The sequence below is a fragment of the Ochlerotatus camptorhynchus genome, unplaced genomic scaffold (assembly GCF_037179485.1).
Source record: "Ochlerotatus camptorhynchus isolate MF236.1 unplaced genomic scaffold, CSIRO-AGI_Acam_v1.1 ptg000633l, whole genome shotgun sequence".
Taxonomy (NCBI): Eukaryota; Metazoa; Arthropoda; class Insecta; order Diptera; family Culicidae; genus Ochlerotatus; species Ochlerotatus camptorhynchus.
The window spans coordinates 763,468-782,530 of record NW_027041112.1 but is presented as its reverse complement, the minus strand read 5'-3'; the positions used below and the strand labels follow the sequence as shown (position 1 = coordinate 782,530).

General features: G+C 41.2%; 2 protein-coding genes across 2 annotated transcripts; both read left to right on the top strand.

The window, feature by feature from the left end:
- The first annotated feature begins 1,163 nt into the window (after window positions 1-1,163).
- LOC135714272 (defensin-C-like) lies at window positions 1,164-1,918 on the top strand. Its single transcript, XM_065237604.1, has 2 exons — window positions 1,164-1,368; window positions 1,437-1,918. Exons 1-2 carry the CDS (start codon window positions 1,245-1,247, stop codon window positions 1,616-1,618), a joined length of 306 nt encoding a protein of 101 aa, XP_065093676.1. The 5' UTR covers window positions 1,164-1,244; the 3' UTR covers window positions 1,619-1,918.
- Window positions 1,919-17,909: 15,991 nt separating this feature from the next.
- LOC135714258 (defensin-B-like) lies at window positions 17,910-18,289 on the top strand. The gene is made up of 2 exons (XM_065237590.1): window positions 17,910-18,033; window positions 18,102-18,289. The coding sequence occupies exons 1-2, from the start codon at window positions 17,910-17,912 to the stop codon at window positions 18,287-18,289; spliced, it is 312 nt and encodes a 103-aa protein (XP_065093662.1).
- Window positions 18,290-19,063: the final 774 nt, after the last annotated feature.

Here is a 19,063-nt window from a genome sequence, read left to right as displayed (position 1 = left end):
GTCCCCTCTCATTGCTCAATTCCGAGTAATGAGAAAGCGGACTCGCTAGCTAAGGCGATATTTTTGATCGATAAATCGCCTTTGCGAAATTTTCCTCAATTACCCGTCAGCAAGTCCTCACCAACTGGGAACAAAAATGGAATGAGAGTGATCTGGGAAGATGGTTACATTCTATTCTCCCACAGGTATCGAACAAGCCGTGGTTCAAAGGATTGGACATGAGTCTCATGTCCAATCACTACTCGTTAGACTCGCATTTCTTCCGAATGGGGCTCGCAGGCAGCAATTTGTGCGCTTGTGGTAGTGGCTATCACGATATCGACCACGTGCTTTGGTCATGCACCCTCCATTGTGTTGCTAGATCCGAGTTATCCGCATTCCCCAGGGCCCCAGGAAAACAGCCTTTGACATCTTGGCGAGCCGAGATCTCGACTATTTAAATTTAATTTGGGTGCTTTTAAAACGGATCGATCTAAGGATTTAGTAGTTACTGTCATCTTGTGTTCTCCCAAGTTGTTAGCTGCCCATCGGTGTACCCCCCATGTTTGTCTTTTTCATCAGTATGTCGCTTAGTTCGAGATCAAGAGCACATTTCTCGAAAAAACCTTGTATTCTCAATCCTTACCCCGCCATCCATTTGTTTGAGATAGCCGCGAGTAATCGGCCATCGCTTTACTAACATTAGTTTTAAATAATTTTGTAACTCAAACGATGAATATCGGCTCCGCAAAGCTACGGTAAATGAGCCTGGAAAAAAATAAAAAATAAAATAAACAAAGTCTATCATATTTTCATATTCCTTTGGAGGCCTCTTGAAAGAATGTTAACAAACAAACAAATAGAAACGCATTCAACGAATGGAATTTACATTTTAAAAATAAGCTAATTGATGACATGATTCTCTGATATGATTTTGATTCCTTGATAATTATATAAATATTCTACCAGAAAATGCCAGACAAATTTTCACTTGCAGAATCGAACGCATCCACAGACTCGCTAATGAAAAGTAAATCCCCTCACGCAAATAAGGATCTGCCCGAGTGACGGTGGTTCACCGCCGCCCAGCTCAGCATAAAGACGTGACGAGCATTTTCCTCGGTGATTTACCTAGGAGGCTCCGCTAACAGAACAGTAGTGCAATCGCAACCATATAAATTAACCGATCGTCGCTAACTGCTGCATCAGTTCGCACTTCAAGCTCGTAGACCACGATCAATCAGCTCTCTCCTCTCGTCGTCAAAATGCATCCCATCAGTGTCGTTTGCTTCGTCGCTCTATGCCTTACGGCAGTCATCTCTTCCGGCAGTGCGTTCCCGCATGAACTGGACTTGGCCGATGATGTCCGTTCGTACGCTAATTCTCTGCGTAAGTTATTTGCAGAAGATAATTTTTTGTTCGAGAGATTTTTAATTTGTAATTTATTTCTATTTTAGTTGACGAACTTCCGGAGGAATCCTACCAGGCGGCGGTGGAGAACTACCGCTTGAAGCGTGCCACCTGCGATCTGCTGAGTGGATTCGGTGTTGGGGATAGTGCCTGTGCCGCCCACTGCATTGCGCGCCGCAATCGTGGGGGTTATTGCAACTCGAAGAAGGTTTGCGTTTGCCGAAATTAAATTTGTTCGAGTTGGCGGAAGATTATTTCCAGATGAACATTTCAAAATGTCCTATCTGCATGGATCGATTATCTTCATAACTCAGCTGTAAAACCATAATCGATTGTGTTTGACGTTTCGTGCACTAGACATTAGCTGCTTTTATCAAACTATGTGGCGAAAATAGTGAGAAACGTGTTTGCATAGCCGTGGTTATTAAAGCCCTTTTGAAATGTTCATCTAGATCGAGGATAAGTTCCGTTAAATGTTCCTATTATGTAAATTTGTATGATATTTTCTTAATAAAATAATTGAACATGTTGATGTGCTAGTATGTCGAACTTGATCGGAACGAACTTTCTCCAATGGGATTCCCCGTAGAATTGCGTAAATTGCGTATTAACTGTTAACATCTGTTTTGAATTGTCAATACTTTTGTTGTGCGGTACTCCACCACGAAACGTGAGGTATTTGTATCACAATCGATCAATATCGACACGAAAGATAAATGTAGGTATCAATATAAAAACAATGTCCAAACGTGTACTGTTACAATTTGATACTTGCGGTGATTTTTCGTTGCCCGCTGTTTCACTCTGATGATTGATTGAATGGCTGTTATTTAAGTATTTAAGAGTTGCCAGTTTGTACTGACTTTAATCAGTTGTGAAAAGTGCATCACCGGAGAAAGTTACTCGAAATTGTCAATGAACAGTCTAAATATGAAGTCAACTATCACAGTGATTTACATGACTCTAGTGTGTCTGGAAGCGATAGTTTCATTGGGAAGTGCCTATCCGCAAGGTGACGCTAAGGTTGGAGATGTCCGTGAATTTGTTGAAAGCTTTGGTATGTATACTCTTGGCTGGCATAAATCATCAACTATTTATTGCGTATTTAATGGTAAAAATTATTTACAGAGAAGATCAACGAGATTGACAATCAGCTGCAGGAAGGCAACCCACAAGTTCGATTGGCGTGTAATATTATCAATGGAACTACCGGTTTTTGTACCGTGCAATGTCTCGTACGGGGATTCAAAGGAGGATACTGCAACAACCAGAGAATTTGCGTGTGTCGCAAATGAGAAAGGGGTGTTTGTTTTCAGAATATGAAGTTTATTGTGTTGATTATGAGAGATTAATGGTAGTGAGCTCCAACCAACCACACGGTTAGAAAAAAAAGTACCCAAAAGTAAGTTCTAAGTAAGTAAGTAAGTAACGCCGAACAAATCCATAACAAACGATCAACCTATCAAGGTCAGTAAGTTGGTCCTAGTTGGAGCTTATTCAAAGAGATTATGATGTATCTTTTACCCCTGCTAGAACATTGTTATTTTGACGTAGAACTACGTCTTTGTCGACTATACTGGGGTGCAAATCAAAAAATATGTGTGGTGAAATAGTGTTAGGTTTTGAACGCTTGTAACTTTGTCATTTATAGATGAAAATAAAGTCCAAATACGCCAATCGATAGGATATTACATCACGAATCTGCTGAAATGAATATTGTTTGTTCAATTTTTCACACAAAAAAAAAACATTTGAAAAAAGTACAAATGATTATTTTAGCTCTGTTTTCATGAAAAAAAAAAACGATTTTCCTTAACCCAGCCGTCATAATCGAGTACCATTTGGTTGTACATCGTTCTGCTTGAACCTGAAAAAGATATAAAACAGCGCTACTGTCGTGCTTTTGCTCATTACCGCTTCGGACGGCGCGGCACGTGGTCCTGCAGCAAACAGGAGCAAGTCAGCGGATTAAGGTAGATCATGGCGTGACCACCTATCATATTTTTTTCAGAGTTTCCTTTGAATCGTTCTAGAATTCCATCATACTTCTTTTCTGGATTCCCCTAAAATTCCCCTAAATCGTGATCAAACTTTTTCAGAAGCATTCTAGGATTTCTCTTGTAATTTCTTAGATATCATTCTACAATTCTATAATTCCCTCAAACTGGTGATAATTCCCAACAATTCGCATTATTTTGTCTCCATTTTCTCGATGACATTCTCTAAGAATATTGTTAAAAAAATCACTCTTAAGAATGACCGTCACACTCTTTCTTAAAATTTAATTAAAATTAATCTCCCTAGAAACTTTTGACAGAATTCCATTGGAATTATTCTCAAGATTTGCATCAGCATGCTCATTGTATTCCTCCCAGATTTCATTATACATGCTCCCAGCAATTCCTTGAATTTCCCATCAACGTTCCTTAAGTATCATATTAAGAATTTTCTATGATTTCTCTTCCGAATTATATTTAATTTCTTCGCAAAATCGCCAAGCATATGTCATCAGAGTTATGGAGCTCTACTTAGAATAAACTTGAAACCCTCCTATGATTTCACAAGGAATTCACTTTACACTATACTGTCAACTATTTTCAGAATTACCTTAAAATTATGAAATTCTAGGGCAATTCAGAATTCTAAAGTAGTTCAGCCTGCTAACTCAATATTCACAGGTACTTCAAAAAATGCTAAGAGTTATAAAAATGCCTTTTAAATTCTTAAATCAAAAATCTCAAAAACATACTTCAAAGTCCTGGTAGTTGTCTAGATTCAAAAGCCTTGCTAATTTTCCAAAGCTCAACAGCTGAACAGTTTTCGATTTCTCTAAATTGCAATATTATGAAAATTCCTCCATTTTGAAATTTTGGTTTTCTAATCCAGGATTGTAAAATAATAGCCAAAATTCAAAATAAAAAAAATCCAGGCCCGATATTTAAAAAAAAAGAAGGGTTTTTTTTCAGCAAATAATCTTTAGGGATTGTCTCAACTTTCATGATTCTGCGACCCATTAACATGCAAACATGTTGTAACAATTCCATGTACGATGTTGCAATAATTTCTAACGTTGATGGCCTTTAATAATTAATGTAACAAGTTTAACTTTTTTTTATTATTAGAGGGTAAATCAATTGCAGTGATATTTTAAAGCAATTTGTTTAAACAAATCTGGGAAAATCTGGAAATATACGTGGTCTGTCTGTGTATCTGGCAAGATGACTGAACATCTGGAAGATTCAGATAAATCTGGAATACTGGTAACGCTGGTGCCAAACCGGTTCATGAGTTGATGGGTCGATAGGTAGGGTCCAGGTGAGGGAGCTGCCTTCCTGGCGTCAGTAGCATTGGTGCTAAGCACGGAAAATAAATCAAGGAAAAAAAAGTGAACCATAACCGAAACATTAAAATACTTGAAAAATTTAACATAAAGTATAATAGTCATACATCAATTTTGCGTGGTTCTACGTCATACTGCGTAGTGCATACAACACTTTAATTTTTTTTCCGAAATGTTATGGACCTACATCGCTGAAACTGAATGATGGAGAGACATTAATTTCATGGTTTTTTTTTAATCGTGCTAGGCAGTTACAGTTACATAATAGCAAAAAATAATCTTTAATATGAAGATTAAATATAATGATATTTTTCTCTTCGAAAGAACCAAAATTGCAAAAATTCATAATGCAGGAAAACATTGACATTTAGAACAGCTGACTTAAACATTTGATGCTGAACAATGCTCAAACATGGTTACATATATATACCACTATTTACATACTCTTCACACTCAATCTAGCTCGGTAAAATCTCCAACAATCTGTTTGACAGTTGAGATCTCAGCAAAAATCCAATTTGTTAGCTGAGCCCCCACAATTGTTTTACTGAATCTCAGCCAAAAGAATTTTAGAACTACTCGGGTGTTGAAATCTAGGTAAAACAAAATAAGTGTGTACGGAAAAAGTTCGGTAAAAGTTTAAAAATCTGTGAAAAAAAATAGAAAATAAAAAAAACGTCCGGACTTGCACAGACTTTGTTCAGTTAACCCCATTAAATGATAATAAATAAAATTTGTCATTCCTCGCCGATAGCTTGAAGTAGCCGGACGTAGTTTGTTCGTGTCTCCGTTGCGGGTATTGGTTTCGTAGCCGGTGGAGTTTTTTTTCCCCACCATAGTGGTTTTTTTATATCGCGCGTTTTACCTACCGTGGACGAAGTTCAGTGCCCAAGGCAACCGCAGTCAGCAGAGGAAGTAGCCACCTTTAGCGACGCTATAGGTGGACTATCATCTCACCGTCATCGTCTCATCACCACTCCAAAGCAGCAAGCAACAACAACAAAGCAGCAAACGGAGTGGCTGCACCAGCTCACACAGCCGGCACCGGCCGGTGTTAAGTATACCTACTATACAATAGTTTTCTCTAGCCCATTGCCGCGCTTTTGTTATTGAATTTTGCGCGTGGCTTTGCCCTCTCCCCTGATAGGGTTGTGAGGGCTATAGTGGTGCAACTTCTTGCAACTAGTAAAAAGTTTTTTTTTTTTTTTTTTTGGTAATTTTGTTTTTGTTTTGCTTGGTTGTTCATACACTGGGCAACAAAATATTAACAACTAGTAGTTAAGTAGATTAATTGGTGAAGGTTTTTTGAAGTATTTTTTTTTTCCTTTTTAAGCGGTTGTGCACCGCGTTTGCGCAACACTTATGGCGTCTTCAGATACCTACGTTGCGCGAACTAGATACTATCAACCGTCTTCAAAAGGACCATGGGTTGTCTTTTTTCGGCCTAAAAATAAACCTTTGAAAACTCTCGACATTTCAAGAGACTTGCTGCGTAAGTATCCGGGAATCTTGGTACATAAAGAGAGATTCAATAAACTGCGTGTAGAAGCACCGACTTATGATGTGGCAAATAAAATTGCTGAACATGAGCTGTTTAGTGTTGAGTACAACATCTACATCCCTTCTCGAGATGTGGAGATAGAAGGTGTGGTCTCCGACGCGAGTCTGAGTGTCGCGGACTTAAAACGAGCATCGGGTTGCTTCAAAAACTCGAAAATCGGAGATCAGGTACAGATACTGGATGTCAGGCAACTGCATTCAGTATCTTTGCAAGATGGCATAAAAGTTTATCAGCATTCAGACTCGTTTCGGGTGACTTTCGCTGGTTCAGTTCTCCCAAACTTTGTTAAAGTTGATGGTGCTTTTTTTCCGGTGCGGTTGTTTGTACAGAGGGTATATAATTGTACCAACTGCAAAAGGCTGGGACACTCGGCCAGCCATTGCGGCAACAAAACTCGTTGTGGCAAATGTGGTGAAAACCACAAAGAGGATTCTTGCCACAAAGAATCAGTAAAATGCGCTTATTGTGGCGAGAATCCTCACCCCTTGCAGGAGTGCCCGATGTACAAGCAGCACTCCGATAAAGTGCAGCGTTCAATCTCTGGACGCTCCAAGCAGTCATATGCACAAATGGTGAAGGCTGCATCAGCCGTCCAAGATGAAAATCAATTTTCGATTTTGTCAGCTGAAGAATCGGACTCTGACTCATCCGATGAGGGTGACTCTACGGTGGTACACGCACCTTTGAAAACGAACGGATCCTCAAAACGAAAATGCTCCTCCCCGAAAGTGCGCCGTAAGAAAACTAAAGTCACTCCCAGAGGATTGCAAAATTCCCAGGGTAATGGGGATGAAAAAATTAAATCGAAGGCTCCTACTGCTCCACTTCCTGGCTGCAGTAAGGATTTTCCGCCATTACCCAACAAAGATAAGAAAAACAAAAAAGCTGCTCCTCAAACTTCTCAAAAGAAATCCAAGTCCGAACGAGGTTTGCTAGCTTTTTCGGACATTGTGGAATTCATATTAAATATGTTCAACATACAAGACCCTCTTAGAAGCTTAGTTTCTGCCTTGCTTCCAACACTAGAATTATATCTTAAGCAATTGACTGTTTCATGGCCCCTCCTTGCATCAATCATATCTTTCGATGGATAATTCGTCGAACGAGGTTGAAGATATGATCACTGTGCTACAGTGGAACTGCCGTAGTCTAGTGCCTAAGCTAGACTCGTTCAAATTTTTACTTCACAATTCTGATTGTGATATATTTGCTCTCTGTGAAACATGGCTTTCTTCCGATAAAGAACTCAACTTCCACGATTTTAACATTATACGCCTGGATAGAGACGATTCTTATGGAGGAGTACTTTTAGGGATCAAAAAGTGCTACCCTTTCTACAAAATTTCCCTTCCTGCTCTATCCGGCGTCGAAATCGTTGCTTGCCAAATAAATGTGAAGAACAAAGATCTTTGCATAGCTTCAGTATACGTTCCACCAAGAACCTCCGTTAGCCGTAGTCAACTCTGGAATCTAGTTTCGATTCTTCCATCCCCAGTATTATTTCTGGGTGATATGAACTCCCATGGTACTGGGTGGGGCGATCTATATGATGACAATAGAGCGGCTATTTTTTACGATTTATGCGACGATTTCAACTTGACTATTTTGAACACTGGTGAAGCGACACGTATAGCAAAACCTCCGGCTCGAGAAAGTCGACTCGACTTATCTTTGTGTTCAAGATCGCTATCACTGGATTGTCTGTGGAAGGTTATCAATGATCCCCATGGTAGCGATCATTTGCCAATCATCATTTCAATTAAGTGTGCCCCTCACTCTGCAGAACCATCTCGAGTTCCATTTGATCTTACAAGGAACATAGATTGGCATAAATATGCAACGGCGGTGACAATCGGTGTCGAATCAATAGATACGCTTCCACCATTGGAAGAATATCGATTCCTCGCCGATTTGATATACAAAAGTTCACTGGAAGCACAAAAAAGAAAAGTTCCAAGTGCGCCCTTCAAAAGGAGACCAGCCACACCTGGATGGGACGAAGAATGCACAAAATTGTATGTAGAAAAATCTGATGCTTTCAAAGCTTTTCGTAGACACAAAACTTCCACATATTTCGAGGAATATTCAAAGCTTGAGACAAAGCTGAAACAATTAGTCAAAGAAAAGAAACGCGGTTATTGGCGCAATTTCGTCGAGGGACTCTCACGAGAAACCTCAATGAACACCTTGTGGAGGGTGGCTCGGAACATGCGTAACCGCTCATCTTCTAATGAGAGTGAAGAATACTCCAACCGATGGATATTCGATTTCGCTAAAAAGGTCTGTCCGGACTCAGCTCCAGCACAACACATTCTTCGAGAAGCGTCTCCGAGCGGCAGCTCTCTGGATAGACCATTCACAATGCTGGAATTCTCTATGGCTCTTCTTTCATCGAACAACTCCTCACCGGGAAGCGATATGATTAAATTCAATCTTCTGAAAAATCTCCCAGATATCGCTAAAAGACGCTTGCTAGACTTATTCAATTCCTTACTAGAAAACAACATTATACCGCCTGAATGGAGACAGGTCAAAGTAATAGCCATTCGAAAACCTGGCAAACCAGCGTCTGACCATAACTCATACCGTCCGATTGCGATGCTTTCGTGCATTAGGAAATTGTTGGAGAAAATGATCCTTCGGAGACTCGATCGCTGGGTCGAATCAAATAACTTGCTATCAAATACACAGTTTGGGTTCCGCAAGAGCAAAGGAACAAACGATTGTCTAGCGCTGCTTTCCTCAGATATTCAACTGGCCTTTGCGCACAAGGAGCAATTGGCTTCAGTATTCTTGGACATTAAGGGGGCTTTTGATTCAGTTTCCATTGAAATTCTGTCAGACAATCTGCACAGATGTGGACTTTCTGGAATTTTAAATAATTTCTTGTACAATTTGTTGTCAGAAAAGCAAATGAACTTTTCTCTTGGAAAACTGACAACTTCCAGAATTAGTTACATGGGCCTGCCCCAAGGCTCATGTCTCAGCCCTCTTCTTTATAACTTTTATGTCAAAGATATCGACAACTGTTTGGCAGAACAATGTACGCTAAGACAACTTGCAGATGACGGTGTGGTTTCCGTAAGAGGTCCACATGCCGTGGACTTGCAAGGACCATTGCAAAATTCCTTAGATAACTTGTCTTCTTGGGCTATGAATCTAGGGATCGAATTCTCGCCGCAGAAAACTGAACTGGTAGTGTTTACTCGAAAGCGGTACCCAGCCCAAATGCAACTTAATCTTTTGGGCAGAAACATTACTCAATCATTGTCTTTCAAGTACCTTGGGGTCTGGTTTGATTCAAAGTGCACTTGGAATACCCATATTACGTATTTGAAGCAAAAATGTCAGCAGAGGATCAACTTTCTCCGTTCAATTTGCGGCACATGGTGGGGTGCTCATCCGGGAGACCTCATAACGCTTTATAAAACAACAATTCTCTCTGTTCTAGAGTACGGCTCTTTCTGCTTTCTCTCGGCAAGAAAATGCCACCTTATAAAATTGGAACGAATTCAATATCGTTGTCTGCGTATTGCTCTTGGCTGTATGCATTCAACGCATAACATGAGTCTCGAGGTTCTGGCAGGAGTAAAACCCCTCCAGAACCGTTTCTGGGAGCTCTCTCTCAGAATACTAATCAAATGCGGAGTGACGAACACACTTATAATTGCAAATTTTGAAGAAATTTTTGAGCTGAACACACAATCTCGATTTATGAGAATCTACCACCACTACATATCCTCGGATATGTGTCTTCCTTGTTATACTCCAGACCGTGCTCACTTCACCAATCGCAGTTCCTCAATTGAATATGATCTATCCATGAAACAAGTGATTCACGGGATTCCAGATCAACTTCGAACTATTATTATCCCACGTATTTTTACTGAAAAGTACCAACACGTCAATTGCGTGAACAGATATTTTACAGACGGGTCTCGTCTCAGTGGATCCACTGGCTTCGGTGTCTTCAATGAAAACTCTAGCGCCTTCCGCAAACTTCAGGAACCTTGTTCCGTTTATGTTGCTGAGCTGGCAGCAATCAACTTCGCTTTGGGGATGATTTCCAACATGCCCGCAGACCATTACTTCATCTTCTCGGATAGTCTCAGTTCTATTGAGGCTATTCGGTCGATGAAACCAAGTAGGCACTCATCTTATTTCCTTTCAAAGGTAAGGGAGCAGATGAGTGTGCTGGTCGAAAGATCATATATGATTACCTTTGTATGGGTCCCCTCACATTGCTCAATCCCAGGCAATGAGAAGGCGGACTCTCTCGCAAAGGTGGGCGCGCAGGAAGGCGAATTTTATGACAGGCAAATTTCACACGATGAATTTTACCATTTAGTGCGTCAGAGTACCCTTTCGAGTTGGCAAACCGATTGGGACAATGGAAATCTTGGACGGTGGTTACATTCAATTATTCCTAATGTTTCTTCGAGAGCGTGGTTTAAAGGCTTGGGCTTAAGTCGTGACTTCATTCGCGTGATGAGTAGACTTATGTCCAACCACTACTCGCTAGATGCGCATCTCAATAGAATAAACCTCGTGGACAGCAACATATGTCGGTGTGGAAACGGTTACGACGACATCGATCACGTAGTTTGGCAATGTACGGATAATGACGCCGCCAGAGAGCGACTTTTGAATACCCTCGAGGCCCAAGGAAGACAACCCTATATTCCTATCAGAGACGTGTTGGGTACCCGCGATCTCTGCTATATGCAGTCGATTTATGTGTTTCTGCAAATGTCTAGTATAAGAATTTAATTCGTTTGTCTTTTGTCTCTCTTTATTAGTTTTTGTTTGTCTTGTCCCCCGTCTCGATGACTCTCATCGTCGCCCACTGGTCACCATAGCCGGTCGAACTCCAGACGAATCTAGAACCACACTACCGTTCATACTGGCGACATCACTCTGATGAGACAACGAAACCCTACCCAAGCTCCTCCCCTTTTCCTATCCTTCGACAATGTACCCCTCTAACCTCGAGTAAGCCGCGAGTAATCGGCCCAACTCCTACTAGACATAGAATTAAGTGAATTTTGTTACAAACAAAGAACAATGAATTATCGGCTCCGTAAAGCTAACGCGATTGAGCCTTACAAATAAACGAACTAGATAAAAAAAAAATAAAATTTGTCGAGGTTTACAGGTAACAGTAATTGCTAAATTTTACGAACTTTTTCAGCTGTTCAAAATCCCGTTTTAAATTGTACCGACTTCAAGACTAACGCATGTTCGCTTTACGGTAAGCCGCTCCAAAGGCGTACCTATGAGTAATGGATGAAAATGAGTTAAGCGTGCTGCATACTTGTAGGCACATTCTATATTTCTTGTTGACGCAGATGGCCGTTGAATCCAATTCATTTTTAAAGTTCTGTTTACGCAAATTCGCAAAAACGCAGGTTATAAGTATGCTTAAAGTATGCATTAAAAAATGGACTGATTTGAGCAATTTTACATGCAATTACCCTGCCTCCTGGTGGTCATAGGAACCCTGTTGCGTAAAGAAAAAAACAATTGACAGCGTTATCAGTCAAGCAACTTTGAGGTTAACCCGAGGATATAATGAACAACTTTACACGGCGATAGACCCCCATTAGTGTGCGTGCGTTAAACGTCACTAATCTCTATAGCCGATCCGGCATTTACCGTATGCATGATAATGTTTGCACCATTGAGCAAAGTCAAAATTAAAAAAAATTCTCAAAAATTTCGTTTTCGAGTTTTTTTATTTATTCAAAGGGGGAATGTTTCTCAGAGTCTTAAACTTCACGCGATTTTTTTTTTGGTTCACCTAGCTGTTTTTTTTAGTGTACCTGGTGCACCCGGTACTAGAGCAAAAGACAGCAATTTGTACCAGAACAGGTGTCAAAAGTGACACAGACAGCGCAACTGCCAGCAAAAGCGCCAGCAAAAAAAAAGGGCGGTACCCGCATATCCCTTAGCACGTTTCTTTTTGTTTCGCCATTTTGAGATTTGAACTCGTGACTTTGGCGTGAGAGGCATGGATGCTAACAAAAAAAAAAAGCGGAACTAGTTAAAATAGTTAATTATCTTATCTAATAGTTCATTAGGTCCAGGGCCCTTGAACATCATATATTTGGATTGTCCCAAGGAGGATTGTCCGCAGGAGGATTGTTCGAAGAACGATTGTACCCAGGAAGATTGTTCGAATAAGGATTGTCCGCAGGAAGATTGTTCAAAGGAGGATTGTCCACAGGAAGTTTGCTCGGGAGAAGGTTGTTCGAAGGATTGTTCGGAGGAGGATTGTCCGCAAGAAGATTGTTCGGGAGAAGATTGTACGAAGGAGAATTGTCCGCAGGAAGATTGTTCGGAGGAGGATTGTTCGAAGGAGGATTATCAGCAGGATTGTCCGCAGGAATATTGTCCGCTACCGACGAGTCGAGGAGAAAGATTATCCGGAGGAAGAGGATTGTCCGCGGGAGGATTGTTCGAAGAAGGATTGTCCGCAGGAGAATTGTCCGCAGGAAGATTGTCGACAAGAAGATTGTTTGGAGGAGGATTGTCCGCTGGAAGATTGTTCAGAAGAAGATTGTCCACAGGACGATTGTCCGCAGGAAGATAGTTCGGAAGAGGATTGTCCGTAGGAGGATTGTCCACAGGAAGATTGTTCGAAAGAGGGTTGTCCGCAGAAGGATTGTTCGAAAGAGGATTGTCCGCACGAAGATTATTTGGAGGAAGAGAATTGTCCGCAGCAGTGATGGAAAAGTTCATCAAAGTTCCCTATGACTCGCGAACTTTTCCCTTGGTGAACTTCGTGAAATATCGCGAACTTTTCCAACACTGGTCCGCAGGAAGATTGATCAGAGGAAGATTGTCCACTGGACGATTGTCCGCAGGAAGATAGTTCCAGGAAAGATCTTCAGAGACAATCAATGACGTTCAAGGAAAACGTTGGGGAACGGCACTCATCCTGATGCATGTTGCTTCAAAAAAGATATGGCAACACCGTGACGGCATGCGAGCGGAATTGAAAGAATTTTCGGAATAGACAGAAGGATCAACAGGGATATTCAGGATATACTGAAAAATAGAAAAAAAATCGAATAAGGATGTCTGGAGGAAAAACGTTCTGACTGCTGTTCCGATATATAAGCAGAATTTTATGGATAAATTTGATGGGGAGACAGGATGCATCCGAATGTTTCGTTCCCCCTGGAACATATAAAGAGCTTCAGAGTTCCGGATAATCTTCTTCCTCCACGTACTCCTTGACTCGTCGGTAGCAGACAATTCTCCTTCAAACAATCCTCATGCGGACAATCCTCCTTTGAACAATCTTCCCGCGGACAATCGTCTGACTGGCGGGATCTGGTCCATTCGGTCCTCGCTACACAAGGATCGTACCTGGGTCCGTCTTGCATGATTTCTAGTTGGACCCCCAACAATTAAGTGATAAAACTGATTCCATTTTGATCAACATCAACAATGACATTAATCCTAGCTCTGAAGTTCAGGTTAGGAAAAAAGTTAGGTTAAAACAAAACGTCAGCTATTGTTGGTAAACAAACCGACAGCATTGTTGACAGCATTCCCCATGCACTCAAACATATAACTACCCACAAATCTAAAAAACCTACTACTGCGTGCACTTCCATTCTATTACCGAGAACCATGATTTTTCGATAAATTCCTTCCACGGTATTGGTCCTGACCTTTGGGTCCATGCCTAAACTATGTTAAACATCAATCGAATTTCCACTTGCTGGAATTACGGCCTCCACACGCTTCCGGAATGCACGGCAGGTTCTAATAATGTAGTCTGGATCCATTTGTCTCCGGGTACAGGTCAATGTTTGTCTGAGGCTTGCTGTACTCGGGTGGCGTTTAGAACAGGCCACATATCCTTCGCCCAAAACGGAAGATGTTCCTGCAACCACTTCTGAGTGCGGTCGAGGTGTGGCACGGAGCCCTATCTTGTTGAAATACAACATTTGGCTTCGGACCGTACTGCTCTTTGATCCACGGAAGAACATACTTACTTAAAATCCCGATGTAGACCTCCGTGTTGACCTTGTCGCCTTCTGGAATGAACACTGGGTCCATTTTTTGCCATCGGAAGCCACCAATCCAAACACCATAACGCTAGCAGGATGCTTGGTCAGATACACGTTCTTGTGCTCGTTGGCCACGTCTTTTACCGGAAGAGAACTAATATATCGGTCGGTTCTGGAATTTGATACGGGATTGACGGTAAACATGCTCTCGACGGTGAACGACTCGTAGCTCCCGGATGCGGTTGGTAATCATGTGAGTTTGTTTCCGTGCTCTCGGCTTCGCCCCGCAATCTTCCTTTACGATCTTCCGTGCCGTAAAGTCACTGATCCCGTGTTCCGTTGCCATTTTTCTTATTGAACGCACTGGATTCACCCGAATCTTCCTTTTGATCGCAGCGATAACTCTCGGAACCTGAGCTGACCTCGTACGACCTGTGGCCACCTTCGCGGATAGTTTTCCTTTCTTTTCTCGGTCTAAAACCCTTTTGACGGTCCACCGGGACACTCCCACGACGATTGAAATGCCTTTTTGCGACATTTGCACGTGGGACAAATCACCAATACGCTGACACTTCGTCATGGTGCAACTGTCAAACTTAGTAAATCATTTTCTTTTAAACACAGCCTACTACGGTATGGGTTACGTGCATGCAAAGAAAACCAAGGCATTGTATGCACCGGTGAAACGGGAACCTTATTTGTACGATGGTGCAAACATTATCACGCATACGGTACAACATCCTTTCTCTTCTGGAGAAAGGCGAGAGCGTCGAACGGAAGCCTGGTTCCGGCCGCCAGACGGTGCTGCGCGACCGTAAAGTGCAGCAGAAGCTGAAGAGGAAAACCGAGGGTAAGGTGGCCTCAGCGTTCCGCACCTTGGGCCGGAAGATCGGAGCAACCGACTAAACGGTGAAGAAGTACTTGGACAAAATGGATATTGTTGTGTCCGGAGGATCTATTCCAATAATTTCGTGGCCAAAACCGAAGGAGCAGCTGATCTCCAAGGCCACGAAAGAGCTGAAGAACATACCGACATCCGTTTTTTCATCGGCCAGGGCTAAGATTCCTGCCAAATGCCGTAAGGCCGTTTGGCAGGGCGTCGAAGCATTTTTGTAGAAGACTTGATAAACGTTGGATTTAAGGAAAATTTGTTCCATTGAATTACCTTTTGTAGTTTTTTTTTCATCGCCATCCGAAATTAGTCCATTTTTTTAATGCATGCGTTATAAGAGCTCACCAAGCAACTATTATCGAAGACAATTTTCATCAGTCTATGTGAGTAACTCAGTAACTGACTCGAATATGACTCAAAATTGCAAAAAAGTGAGGCTACTCAGTAGATTAGTAGAATTTTCATCGATTTTCCACACGGCGAATGAGAACGACCCAAATTTGAGTTTAGTTTGCTCATAAATCACAGAAAGTGCAGGAACTCAGCAATGCGCAAATTTACCTAATGTTTTTCCATGGTTTTCCAGGATTGTCCAGGGAAAAAATCTCGAATATGAGAAAAGTAAAGATTGGATTCACTCAGTCTCTTGGTACTAATTCTAGACTCAATGAAATTTTCGACAATTTACCTCTTTTTGCAGCAGATTTTCTAGGTTTTCTACAGACAAATTTACTCATCGTTGAGTTCCTGCCTTTTCTGTGATTATGAGTAAACTTAACTCAAATTTGAGTTGTTCTTATTCGCCGTGCTGTCTACGACTGTACTAGCGAGTGTATTCATAGACTTATTAAAATTTTCTTCGAAAATGGTTGCCTAGTGAGTTCTTATACACTAATCCAGTCCTCCGCTGTTTGGACATTTGTGAACTACTGAACTGTTCGGTAAACGTTTAAAAAACAGTGAAAAATTCAAAAAATTGAAAATTTATTCCGAATTTGTACAGACATTGTTCAGTCAACACCTCATCCTGTCATGCATCCGAAAGCTTACCTAGTGGTAGGTCGATTGTATGACAAAAGGTCGAATAGAGGAGAATGTCGAATTATGTGAAGAGGGAAAAAAGATTGAATGACAAAACGATTGACATACCCGTTGGTCCCCAGTTCATGAGTTGATGGGTCGATAGGTAGGGTCCAGGTGTGGGAGCTGCCTTCCTGGCACGTCGGTAGCATTGGTGCTCAGCACGGAAAACAAGATCGACGGAAAAAACAAACCAAAGGAAAAAAAAAAAAAAAAAAAAAACGATTGACAAAACGTAGAATGACAAGGAGGTACAAAAGGTCGAATGATTGAAAACGGAACAAAAGGTTAAATGATGAGAAGGGGGACAAAAGGTTGATCGGGGAAAAACAACGAAAGTAAGAACTTTCGAGCACTTTAAATTGGAGTGCTCAGTAGCTTTCATCTGGCAAAGGACTGCTCATGTTTTAAAGAAGGCGTCATCTTCAAGGTTGAGAAATAACTTCCGACCTTTTAATATTTTTAATTTTTTTGATTCACTTAAAGTGATTTTACTTTTAGAAGTTTTGTTCATTTCAACCTTCTTCCTTTTAATTAAATTTGACTTTTTGTAAAAACGAGCTCTGGTCTATTTAGACCTATTGTCCGTTTAACCTTTCGTCCATTCGACCATTCATCAATTTGACCTATTGTCCATTTAACCCGTTTATCCATTCGACCTCTTGACCCTTTAAATTTTGCCAGCTGTTCTGCTCACAAAAGGGTATGGATTTTCGTCAGAAATGAGGTTGCCTATTTTGTTCAGAAAATATCGTGAAAAATACCAAGGTTGGTTGGGGTTGTCTCATCCACAAGAGTACGTGGAGAAATAAATTTATAACCTCGATTTTCTCACCTTGCTGTTTTTCCAGACGGGATTGATATGCTTTTATGAGCAGTGTTATCCTTTTGTCTGTAGACCTTTTGTCCTTTGATCTTTTGTCCAAAAACCTAGGGTTGTTGTTTATTAAAACTGAGGGAGCGAAAATTGATGGTTGAATCTCATTGTGCATTTGCTTATGGGCTTCTTCTGTACGAGCATTACAACGTTAATGAAAACCTACATTGTAGAGATAGCAGCTAAAATACATCATTCATGACTTTGTGTCAGCCTCTTGTTTATTCGATCATTTCATGAAAACTACTTGGGGGCTTCCTTAGCTCAGTCGGTAAAGACGCAGCTATAAAGCAAAACCATGCTGGAGGCGGCTGGGTCCGATTCTAGGTCTAGCAATTTTTCATGTTGAAAAATTTCTCGACTTCCCTGGGCATAGAGTATGATTGTACTTGCCACACAATAATGCAAAAAAGGTACAGGCTTAGAAAACTCTCAACTAACTGCTGTGGAAGTGCTCAAAGAACACTAAGTTGAGGGCCGACGTAAAGTCCCAGTAGGGCCGTTATAAAGCCAAAGAAGAAGAAGATGAAAACTACTCAAGGTTTCATGTTCTTTTCAAGTAGCCATCAGAGTCAATATTGGTGCAAGTAAATTAATTTCTTCGATCGGAAGAAAATTTAATGTAAATAAACTTGAACAACGAGCACTATAAAAGGCAGATAAGTTTACTGGCACTCACAGTTATTCTTTAACCGCAAGTACCACCGCAATTAGCGTTTTTCGATATTCATCAAAAGCCTTCCACAATGAAACCAATAACGTCACTGTGCATTGCCCTTGTTTGCTTCGCGGTGGCGCTTTCGGTTGGATCTGCAATGCCACAAGCCAGCGTTGCTACTCAGGACGTACAGGCAGCGAATCAGGATTCAGGTAATGATCCAAAGCACTTAAGCAATCCTACAACAAATTGACAACAAGTTGAAAATTTTCTCCCGTAGACTTCGAGCATGCGCCGCAGCTGAAGCAGATTCCGTTGGAATTTCAACGCAGGAAGCGCATCACATGCGACTTGCTGAGCGGTCTCGGATGGGGCAATAGCCTTTGCGCTAGCCACTGCATGGCCATCAGCTGGAGATACCGTGGAGGGTACTGTAACAGTCAGGGAGTCTGCGTTTGTAGATCCTAGAACGGAACTTGGAAACGATCGGTTTTTGTCTAACGGACCTCTTCAGCAATAAATGTGAACTTTTTTGATTTATTCAGAATACACCGAGTTTCTTTCCCTAATAAAAATAACCATAAAAGAGAGCTTAACGACGTTTTCGAGGTATCATCCAAACCATTTGTGGGATAGTTTACCCATCCGGGATACAGTTCGGTTATGGTATTTGTTAATCACCTTGTACCTCTTATGTGTGCTGCTCTAACTTTGCTTCTACAGGTTTTTTTTAAATCTTTCATAGTAATTCCCATACAAATTTCAAATCATTTGCGTGACCTCCAAACCTTCATCAATCTTTACCTTTTTTGCACTGGCTGATATTTTGGGGTTATGAATCGAACTGGAGGGTGGTCTATCAGAAATTCGTTTTTTTTAAATCAAGTAACATTGCAAGCTTTATAGAGGTTTCATAGCATTCTACAAGTCCAAATCATGGTCTACAGAACCCTCATAAAACCAAAATTGTCACTTTCGTAGTGTGCATGTGTGTTACACAATTTTGTGCGACGTGTTACTCAGCAAACACTGAACAACAGCCACAAAATGAAAAGTTTCATAACCCTATAGAGCGCTTATGATTTTTTTTTTTGAATCGGTCAACTGGTTCCGGAGATATGAACAGAACAAGATCCGAAAAACACGGATTTTGGGAACTAAGCCACGCTTCTCGACATCCACTTAACCGAATTGGACGCAACAACCGTCAATGTGATGTGAATCCGGAGATATAGCCAGAAC

Coding starts and splice junctions, on each gene's coding strand:
- LOC135714272 (XM_065237604.1), top strand. CDS start 1,245: ATGCATCCCATCAGTGTCGTTTGCTTCGTCGCTCTATGCCTTACGGCA. Junction 1,369..1,436: donor TTCGTACGCTAATTCTCTGC/GTAAGTTATTTG, acceptor TTTCTATTTTAG/TTGACGAACTTCCGGAGGAA.
- LOC135714258 (XM_065237590.1), top strand. CDS start 17,910: ATGAAACCAATAACGTCACTGTGCATTGCCCTTGTTTGCTTCGCGGTG. Junction 18,034..18,101: donor GGCAGCGAATCAGGATTCAG/GTAATGATCCAA, acceptor TTTCTCCCGTAG/ACTTCGAGCATGCGCCGCAG.